Source organism: Mustela nigripes, chromosome 4 (genome assembly GCF_022355385.1).
Source record: "Mustela nigripes isolate SB6536 chromosome 4, MUSNIG.SB6536, whole genome shotgun sequence".
NCBI classification, from domain to species: Eukaryota; Metazoa; Chordata; class Mammalia; order Carnivora; family Mustelidae; genus Mustela; species Mustela nigripes.
In genome coordinates, this window is record NC_081560.1 from 24,892,805 (window position 1) to 24,903,940 (window position 11,136).

The 11,136-nt window shown below is 36.9% G+C and overlaps 1 protein-coding gene across 4 annotated transcripts in view; it reads left to right on the forward strand.

The window, feature by feature from the left end:
- The window catches only part of GRM8 (glutamate metabotropic receptor 8), a 737,764-nt gene extending 729,280 nt beyond the window's left edge, over positions 1-8,484 (forward strand). For 3 of the 4 annotated variants that reach the window (XM_059396474.1, XM_059396471.1, XM_059396473.1), the window contains exons 10-11: positions 1,502-1,748; positions 7,967-8,484. In XM_059396474.1, the coding sequence (XP_059252457.1) occupies positions 1,502-1,748; positions 7,967-8,016 (297 nt within the window). In that variant the 3' untranslated portion in view covers positions 8,017-8,484. Of the gene's footprint in view, positions 1-1,501; positions 1,804-7,966 lie in introns of all 4 variants that reach the window. The other variant, XM_059396472.1, reaches the window with a different exon arrangement.
- The last annotated feature ends 2,652 nt before the right edge of the window (positions 8,485-11,136 follow it).

The following is an 11,136-nucleotide window of genomic DNA, read 5'->3' on the forward strand; positions in this document are numbered from 1 at the left end:
AGATTCATCGAAGCAGAGGGTAGAACAGTGTTTTGCCAGTGGGAGAGGAAGGAGGAAATGGAGAGATGTTGGTCAAAACACATTCAGTTTCAGTTATGCTTGTGTAAGTTGTGGGAATCTAATATGCATCATAGCAACTAAGTTTATAATACTGTGCTATGGACTGGGAATTCACTAAGAGGGTTGATCTTAGGCATTCTCGGCACAAAAAATTAAAAAGAAACAATGAAAGAAAGTGGTAACTAGGCGAGGTGATGGATATGTTAATTACTTGAGAGCAAAGATCATTTCACAGTATATTTGTTTATCAAAACATCAAGTTGCATACCCTAAATGCACAATTTCTGTTTCAGTTATAAATAACAGTGAGAAATTAAAAAAAAAAAAAGGATTAAAATGCTATCAAGTCTATTTTCATACCATAATGAAAAAGCCAAAGTGATTTTAGGTTTGGTTTTTTCAGCTTGTTGACCTCTACATTCTAGGAAGAAGAATCTTGCAGAAAGACTGTTCTTTCTAAGTACCAGAGCAGCCAATTTCAGTGCAGTAAGTGTAAGGATCTGAGCATAGGAGGAGAGTTTTTAAAATGCAGATGTCGGAACACTAAGCCCAGAGGGCATATTTAAATTTTGGAGGAGAGTCCTGTATTTTGTTAAAGCACCCATGTTTACTTTGATATGATGCCACCATTGAGAAACCCTCTGGAATTGTCCTTGGGGTGGGTTGTGTTAAAAAATCAAGACTGGGGGTGCCTGGGTGGCTCAGTCATTAAGCATCTGCCTTTGGCTTGCTCAGGTCATGATCCCAGGGGTCCTGGGATGGAGCCCTGCCTAGGGTTCCCTGCTCAGTTGGAAGCCTGCTTCTCCCTCTCCCACTCCCTCTGCTTCTGTTCCCTCTCTTGATGTCTGTCTCTGTCAAATAAATAAATAAAACCTTCAAAATAAATAAAAAAATAAATAAATAAAAATATCAAGCCTGTATGGCATGCTTATGAGATTTATCAGGTTTGATAGCTGAAATTAAGTCATGATATGAAGATGCAAATGCTAGCATTAGTCAAGCAATGTTGGGCAATAGTGATATTCTGGAATATTTCACTCCCACTCAGTTTCCACTATAACCTGCTAGGTTAAGTTTATTGTTAAAAACAATAACACCTCTCTGAAGAAGGAATGTAGGTCATAAAATGTTAGACTTTGTCCAGAATGGCTTTGTTCCCTTTCTTATATATGTTTAATTATAATCTAAAAAAGGAAACAAAACTTCATCAGCTTAATTGTTTGTGTTTGTTTTAAGGAATTAGGGTCCATAAACAAGACAACTTTACCCATATTTGCAGGTAGGGATAAAGAATTGCTTGACTATTATTAAGGGCAATTTCTCTACGTCCCTTCTCATGCACCCTGAGCAGAGAAGCTGCAATCATTATACACAATGGTTGTGCTGTTTGATGTTAGATCAGGCTCACCAACATTGATTCTTTCTTTTTTCCTCCCCTCAGATGTACATCCAGACAACGACACTTACTGTCTCCATGAGTTTAAGTGCTTCGGTGTCTCTGGGCATGCTGTACATGCCCAAGGTTTATATTATAATTTTTCATCCAGAGCAGAACGTTCAAAAACGCAAGAGGAGCTTCAAGGCCGTGGTGACAGCTGCCACCATGCAAAGCAAACTGATCCAAAAAGGAAATGACAGACCAAATGGAGAGGTGAAAAGCGAACTCTGTGAGAGTCTTGAAACCAACAGTAAGTCATCTGTAGACTTTCCGATGGCCAAGAGCGGGAGCACTTCCTAATAGATGTACGTTGAACATTCTTCTTCTAGTCTCGGGGACTCTGCGACATGGTTCCAGGGGCATGGCGCTACTCACTGGCACACCGTGAGACTGTCACGGCACCTAGAACCATTTGGTTAGAACCCAATGATTTCAAGGCGAATGGCTCCTATCCAGAGCGTGACCATGCACACAAAATCTCTTTTTCAAAGTATGACTCTTGTGGCTCCCCTTTGAGGCATTACCAAGCATCTGAAGCTTGGAACTATCTTCTATGTATTTTTTCTTTTAGCACTTAGGAACTACTCTTCGATCTTTGTTAGTTCAATATTGGTGGTTCTTTATTGGTTTATTGGTTGCTCAAAGACCTGACACAAATAAATGATATGGTATTTAGGGAAATGAGAAAACGAATGAGCCAACATGTTGGGTTAAATCATAGTTAATACTTATTTCCCCCTAGTGGACCCTTCTTGGATATATTAAAATAGAGCTCTTCTCTGAAAGCCTCATGACCCTGAAAATAGGGTCCTTCCTGTCAGCCACCACTCCACTTGTCCCCTCCTGACCTTCCTTCTTCTTCTCTGTAGTCACCCCTGAAGGAGCACATGATAACAACACACCAGCACCAAACTAATCCAGTAGAGTTTAACTGGTCTATTTTGGTATCTAAGGAAGAGTAGCAAATAAGCTGAAGATTTGTATTGTAAAATATCAGGTAGCTGAGTATGGTAAAAACAAAACACTACAATTTTTACATTAGTAGTTTCCGTAGATGGATCAAAAAGATATGAAAGCTAACATTCCTGCATTAGACCTCAGGCTTCCTGTTTTTTGGAAATACAACATACCTATTTAATAATTAAGGATAAAACCAGATGCAGAAATACGTTCTTCCTCTCAGATTCCTCCAACAGGCTGTGTTCCCTATTCTCTGTACTTCTGACATGAAATACAGGGAAGATTAAGTGTAGATTTTATCTAATATAATTATTATAACATAAACCTTTCCTTACATCAAGATTTCCAGATGAACATTGTCTATTCTAATGTCCCATATGCAGAAATGGCTTAGAAGATAAGTATTGATCAGTTAATTTTATTGGCTACAATTACTATCAGACTTCTTGGAATTATTGGTCAGATTTTTCTGGCAAGATGGCCTTCAGCTCACTAATAACCAAATTGAGTCATTTGTACATATAGAAGACTTTTAAGAATTCCACAAACACTCCCCACGTATTCACCTTTCTGCAAACATGAAACCTTGAAAAACTGCAAGAGAAGTCACGATAAAGACAGGTTTTGATAACAAATCATTATAATCATCTCTGATTATAGGTAAGCCATTTAGTAATAATGGGCCTATTTGGTCTTGTCGTAAAAGATGCACTATAACTACTATCAAAGGTGTCAGAGTCCAGTGCGTGTGATGTGAAGGCAGAATTTTATCTGTGTTTTTCTACCTTGAAAACATCAGTGCAGACAGTTAAAACCTGTCCTAAGATGCCGGGAAACTGCTGTTGGCCAGCTGTCGGCGTTTCTTGCTACAACTCACCAGAGCCTATAGCTGGACTTGGTTTTAACAACAGTCTAAAAACCTTCAGGTAATATGGTTGCAAATGGGAACAACTAAACAGACATTGAAATAAATACCAGTCACCCCAGACTCACTTCTGGAAAGTGGTGGTGGGGGGAAATTAATAAATTTTCCCACGCTTTTAAAAAAATACATACGTTCCCTGAAGAGGAATATTCCCAGCACTGATAAAGACTAATCCCATATTCAACAGAAGTAAGTCTCTTGTGTTTTGTTTTCCTTCTATTATTTTCTGTTGACACTGAAGTGGAAATTATATAGCAAGCATGCATTTCCCTATCTTCTCTGAAATAAGAATGAGAGAGCATAAATGTGGGGCCTGTGTAGAAGGTTAGTCTGTAATATGCTGTAGGAGTCAGGTGCTCCTTCTGTAAGGTAAAAGAAAGTTCAAAAGGTGAATCAAGATAAAGTCAGTTACTACCTGAAAGGTGGTTAAATTGTACTTTGGCAAATTTGGTATATTCATCTTTTACATAGTTTGGATTTTAATAAATTGGGTCCAGATGAAGTGACACATTCAGGAGAGACAGCACATGGAATCTTCACACATCCTCCCACAATCCCACTGCAGGAACCACTGTTGATCTTTGTTCCCTTGCATCACCAGGTGTCATGGCCTACCTGTGTCCCTGTTACCTCAATGACATATAATAGTGAGGCAAGAGTCTTCTAAAATCACACTCCCTACAAGTGTGTCAATAACCCTAATAACTTAAATGCAGTCTTTTTCGTCTAAAAGTGTGTCTTATGTCTTCAGAAGTAGGTCTGAATACTGGGAAAGCCTTTGTCCTCCAGCTGTACCTAGAACTGTGCCTCCTCAGATTTTTTCCTCAAGCAAGGGTAGAGGCAGAGGGAGAGGGAGAGAGAATCCTCAAGTAGACTCTGTGCTGAGCATGGAGCCTGATGTGGGGCTTGGTCCCAGGACCCCAAGAACATGACCCCAGCATAAATCAAGAGACTACTGCTCAACAGAGTGAGCCACCCAGGCACCCCATGCCTCCTCAGATTTAAAATGCCTCCTCTGTGAGGCTCCTGGGTGGCTCAGTCATTAAGCATCTGCCTTCAGCTCAGGTCATGATCCCAGGGTCCTGGGATAGAGCCCTGCATTAGGATCCCTGCTCAGCGGGAAGCCTGATTCTCCCTCTCCCACTCCCCCTGCTTGTGTTGCCTCTCTCGCTGTGTCTCTGTCAAATAAGTGAATAAAATCTTAAAAAAAAAAAAAAAAGCTTCCTCTGGACATGGGTAGAGTCTCTTCTCAGTAAATCGAGGGCTGGTTAACCCATTGGAATAGTGTCCATGTTGCTGCATTCTCATACCTCCTGCTGTGAGACTTGTGACAAGTCACCATTACAGTGACATGGGTGAAAGTGTTTTGTAAACTACAAGTCACCATATAAATAAGGCAGAAGTGTCATTGCTGCCTTGAAAATGTAGATTGCTCTATCATTAATAGAAAAGACTTAAAATTCAAAAACTGTTTTAGCATCCCTCTTTCTTCTTCTTGTTTAATATGTGAAGAATTTGAGTAATTATGGCTGCTACTCCATTGTTGGGATTTTTTTTTTAATCAATTAGCCATGTATTTATGATGTACATGCGATGCTTTTCCTTCTCGGCCATGGAGCTCTCTAGGTCCATTACACTTAGAAACTTTCATCTTAAAGATTACTTGCTAATGCCAGAAATTCTGGCCACATATTTAAGGTTTTAAAGCTTCAAAATCTCCGCAGAATAAATACAAGTAACATGAAGCCGGAAGGGAGACCAGTGAGTCCATGTTAATTACTGAATTTGCAGAGTACTACATTTCACATAAAAAAAGGTCAAGCGTTGTTTCATAAAAGTGTGTGGAAAGGGAGTTAGGAACAAAGTTGATGTGCATGAATTTATCAACTGCACCCGCACCCAATTAACAAATGCTGTAACATGGTATTCCTTAAGCTGTGTTCATGAATAATTCATGAAAACAGCTGCTGCTGGGGTGGAAATGCTTTCTCTCACTTATGAACACAGTGTGGTGTCCACAAGGCAATTCACTATTGCTGTATTCCAAAACGGATTGTCACCTAAGTATATTCATCGCCGCTGTAAAAACTCCCTAGTAGCTCACACGTACATCTCTGATCTATTTCGTTCTGTAATAACATCCAGGATAAAGTTTCTCACAAGACTTCTGCCTTTCACGGTTTGTCCCGCATCACCATTTTCCCAATGACTAAATCATCTCTGTCCATAGCCTTGCATCTCTTTTTCTAACCATTAGAAAAATTAAGATGACTTTCCTTTTGTAAATTATAGTCAGAGTTCTCAGTAGAATTCTACCATCTTTTTCCCTGGGGATAACTTTGAAGAGTTCAAAAAATGAAGTATGAGTCTTTAATTGGCTATAGAGTCTCAAAGTTGGAACGATCCTTGAATGGTCTGATCCAAATCACCTTCTGTTAAATGAACGTCTTCTGAATATCATTTTCTTCAAGGTCTTTTGGCTCTAGTTCCTCTATTTGTTCCATAATTTTTCTTTCAAGCTATCTACAAACTTGCTAAATATTTCCTACATGTTGAGCCACTATTGAAGATACTGAATAGAGCAGGACAGTGAACCATCATTTTAAGGGTCGTTCTTCTAACTTGTAGGACCATTTTTCTTCATCTTTTTTAAAAGACTATATGAAAGTCCTTTAAAAAGTAGTTGAAGTACAGATTTTGTTTCTTACAGGGAATTTAGAAGTATACGAGAGCATTATATTTTTAGAAATTGTTAAAAACTTAAAAAAAAAAAGTACACAAGCATAAAAATCATTGTGCTTCACTTCACACCAAACTGAACATCACAGACGTTTAGCTTTATGGAAGGGGTGAATAGGAAAATAGGATTCCATATTTGTTATGCCAGACACAGCTGCTCCCCCACAAACCTACGCCACCTCCATTCTCACAAAACCCCAATGTTGTGGATTTGGGACCAGCGATGAAACTAAGGCCCAGTGACTTGGTTCACAGATCTTTTTATAAACTCATTTTGTAGGGAAAAGAATGTAGTTCGAAACCAGGTCTAAAACCTACTTCCTTTCCGTGTGCCACAGTAATAACCCTTCTAGAAGTGTGAACAATGCAGATAAGAGAAGCAGATATGTCAGCTATTTTTGGCACGAGGCTCATAATATTCAATGAAATCAAAAATAGTAAAAACATGCTTGATTAGCACTTCCTTAGCCTCGCTGCATTTATTTTTGTGATTGTGAACTTTATGTGATCTCAGCCTCAGGTAAGAACTTGTTCTGTCAATTATGATGTTGACGTGAACTAAAATGGAATGAGTCTGATTGCCAGTCCTGTGCCTCCAGAAAAGCTTTGTAATTTGCTTAACAGTCAAAAACTAAACAATTACCTAAAAATCTGTTTCATTCTGAATTGGATTTATGTGGTGAAATACATACATGTGTAGCATTTTTTCATATTTTTCTTCTTATGATTATGCACTCCAGAATTCCCCTGAAAAATAGGACATCACATTTGAATTTTAGAACAGAGATTTATTCTATCACATCTTTCCCAAAAAAACCAAAGGTATTACTTGGATTTAAGTTTACATTCTCGGAAAATGAAAGTATGAGTATGAATTTGACTTAGAATATTTTGTTATTCATATCTTTCTAATAATCTTACAGTAATAAGTTTTACTTTATAGTGAGTTGGTACCAGAACAATTAAATGCATATTTCCTTCTTTGAGTCTTTTAAAGTTTTTAAAGTTTTAAAGTCTTTGAGTTTTTAAACATCTTCATTGGTACCCTTTGGCTGAAGTCGGAGCATAAATATGTATCAGCAATACACATATTTACAAATATTCTATGTTCCTCATATTTTACTATGTTCACTTCTAGAGTCTAAAAGTATTATTTGTTTTTAAGGGGCACACGGGTGTCTCAGTCAGTTAAGGGTCCGACTCTCAATTTCAGCACAGATCATGATCTCAGGGTCTTGAGATCGAGCCCCACATCATGCTCTGCACCTGGTGTGGAGTCTGCTTACGTTTCTTTCTCTCTGCTCCTCTCTCTCTTCCTCTCCCCCTCTCTAAATAAATACTAAAAAATTAAAACTATTATTTGTTTTTAAATGGAAAATATTCATTTTCAAAGCACAACTAGTTACAATTTCTTGTCTGGTTTTGCTTATCAAATCAGACTCAAAGAATTTAGGTCTTTAACTAAAGTTGTAAAAAAACATTTTTTTTTGTCTTTTGCGGGATAGATAATTTATGTGCTCTTTCATTTTTCATACTGTGTATCTTTGTTAGTCAAAACACACATTTAAGTTGAATTTCACCTGAATTTAATATGATTAGAACTTTTCCATTTTTGGTTATCTGCTAAATACTCTAAGTAAGACTAGTGGTTTTATGGATTAAAACTGTTGCTGCATTATTATTCCTGTGATCACTGAATTCCTACCACATGGTTTAAAAAATACCTAACATTGTAAAAACGGAGTACCATAAAAATACTGATTATAGGATTTAATTTTTAAAATCATTTTAGCAAAATAATTTATTTTGATATACTATTAATTTGTCTTCATTTGTCTTAACAGCTTCCTCTACTAAGACAACATATATCAGCTACAGCAATCATTCAATCTGAAACAGGGAAATGGTACAATATGAAGAAATCTGGTACGTGATCTTAAACAATAAACATGACACCGCCAAAACTCACTCCTGGAGATCTCTGTAGACTACAATCAATCAAATCAATAGTCAATCTTGTAAGGAACACAAAGTAGCCATGAGCCAAAAGTATCAATAACAGAGTGAAAAAAAAAAAAACCCCATTTTATACAGTACAACCAATGAGTGTCAAGCTAAAGTATTGCTTACTCATAAGCAGTTAAAAAAAAAAATCACAAAAGGAAAACTAATGTTAGCTTGTGAAAAAAAAAATGCTGTTGAAATAAACCATGTCTGATGTTATTCTTGTAAGTATTTTTCTGTGATTGTGAGAACTCCCATTCCTGTCCCGCCTTGTTCAACTTGTATAAGACAATGACTCTGTTTCTTGTAATGGCTGACCGGACTGAAGCCCTGGGTTGTGCTAAAAATAAATGCAATGGTTGACGCATGCAATTTTTTATACAAATAATTTATTTCTAATAATAAAGGAATGTTTTGCAAATGTTGAGAGTTGTTTCGTTCCAGTTTTAAAGCCAAGGAATACTCATTCCAGTTGGCACTTTTGCTGTAAACTCCTGATGATTTCCCTAAGGACTGTGTCTTTGTACATTCATGTGTGTATGAAGAAGCTGTCTTTTATTCCTCTATGATAAAGCATTATTTGTGTAAGATTCTGTGAGTATTTCAAAATTTATGTGGTAACTTTTCATCGTAATTGCTTTTTTTATGAAGAGCTTGAGGTAAATTGCTTCAAGTATTCTAATTAACTAATGATGAGTTAAACGTTACTATGGAGAATGTAATATGAAAATCACCGTCAAAAGTATATGGAAGGGTCACTGAAATTCTCCATGTTCTAAGTCAAAACTTTCACACAGTGAAATATTTCAAAATATGTGCTATTAACCTTTTCTTACCTGGGCCTGGTATCCATTGAAATCAGTGAAGTAATGGGCCTTACCCAGTACATTTCTCAAAGCACAGAATTAGCATATCTATTCCCTTGGCATCTCTAAAGAAACCACAGTTCAGATAACATGTCAATGCTTTCTTATTTTCCAAATGAAAACATTCGTTGGTTCATAGCACAGTATCATTAAAGAGAGAAAAACAGGAAGCCTATGTCATGCTAATAAACCATGCTAGGATGGATATAGGAGCCTGTTAAAGGCTTTCAAATCTGTTACCATTTTTGTCAGGGGCTCCTCAATGCTACATGATCCCAGACATCCATCAAGTCAATGGGTATCTGCAATCATTTTGTTAGTAAATGTTCTCTCTGCTGAGTGAGCTTGGACGGCTCATTGCACTCCTTATAGATAGAAACAACTCTCCATGCTCCGTAACTTCAACCCAGATTTTGACAGTCACCTTATTTAATAGAGAGTTGAAGGAGCACAGCCCGGGCCCCTGCACCCTGGAGTAACATTTCCTAGATACTTCCAGAGACAGAAAGCTGCATACAGAAGGAAATGTGTACTTACTGGTCTTTTCTGGAGTTTCTCCTATTAGTACTGGATGATATTTAAATCAAGGAGTGAGGGCATGATTTTCAAAATTTCAGATAATCTGTGTTACTGATACATACAATCCTGTAATCAGGATTCTCAACCCACCTCTAGGTGTGCCTTTCTAGATAAAACATAGCTTAGAATAAACTCATAGCTGCACATATAGTATATTTTCTTGTGCCATGTATCTGAGAATTGATAGCCATACCAAGAAAAGTAATTATAATTGTATATTACTAATTTTTAAGTTGACAGTTTTCTTTGTATTGGAGATTATTAATGGCTCTTATATTTTTTAAATTTAATTTTAATTAGTAAGTATCCGTATGTTTGGTTGAGAAAAATGCTTGAATTTTAAACAGCCTGGGTTTCATTCGAAGAGCAAAATTCAAGTATGTTTTCACTTACTAATTGACTCTAATCAGGGGAAGTGGATGCAACAGGGTGATTACGAGAGCAGAGCCAGCTCTTAGGCCAAGGTGGGCTATTATTATTTTTTAAAGGCTTTGGGAAGAAAAATAAATTAAACATAACTCATGACATTTCAAAATTGTTCTTCCTATTACAAACTTACCAATGGGTTATTTTTTTTTTCTAAGTACTTTTTATAAATAATTGATACTTGTTTGGTGTTCTACAACATCTTCCTTAACTCATAATAGAACTGAATAATAGTTCTTGTAGATTTGCATATCCCAATCTCCCTTTCTAACGCTCTCTGGGGTGGGGGCTGGGGGGGGGTCCTTTCTTCTTGATGAAAATGATCACCCGCCCCAGACAGTGGGAAGATTAATTCCCACAACCTATTACAGTTGGAGCTGGAGAATCCTGACCTCCGCTGTGCTTTTTTTTTCCTCAGGGATTTTGCTGAGGGCTCAGGAGGTAGTCATAGAGGCTGGGACAGTGTAGGGAGGCATCCGGTAAAGAGAAGGATTTACCATGTGCTAGTAGTGGTTCACAAGTCCTATGCTTTAAAATGAACTGTCTGTGTACTATAGATAAGCAAATGCAAAGTTGCATGGGAAAAAAAATATAGTATTCTATTCTTTAGAATCGACCTTGTGTTTTATTCTGGCCAAGAAACATCACATCTAATCTCACCATGCCAGAAGGAATGCTAAAAATGTAGCCCAAGGTAATATTTAGCAAATGTCACTAGTATATAGTGAACAATATATTAGTATGACCTTGGGCCAAATCTGACCTCAATTTAAAAAAAAAATTAGCTTATACTAGTTAATATTTAAAAGTATCTAAATCAATGATGGCTGATCTAATTTTCTTCATAAGAACAACTAGTCATAAATTTAAACCTGAAGGAGACCATTATGAACTAGAATTGGAACTAAATCGCTAACTTAATTTTTGGAGTTTTTAAGAAATTTTTTTACCAAAAGCAATTGGCTTTTCACATGAACAGGATTTTACTTTTTCGATTTAAATTAAACACCATATTATAGGAAATCTCACTGGGAAGAGAAGTTTGTATCATTTATATTTTCTTCCCTTTTTGACTCTAGATCTTCTATTATTTACTGATGACAATGTAAAAAGAATACCAGCAGTTTTCAAAATTATAT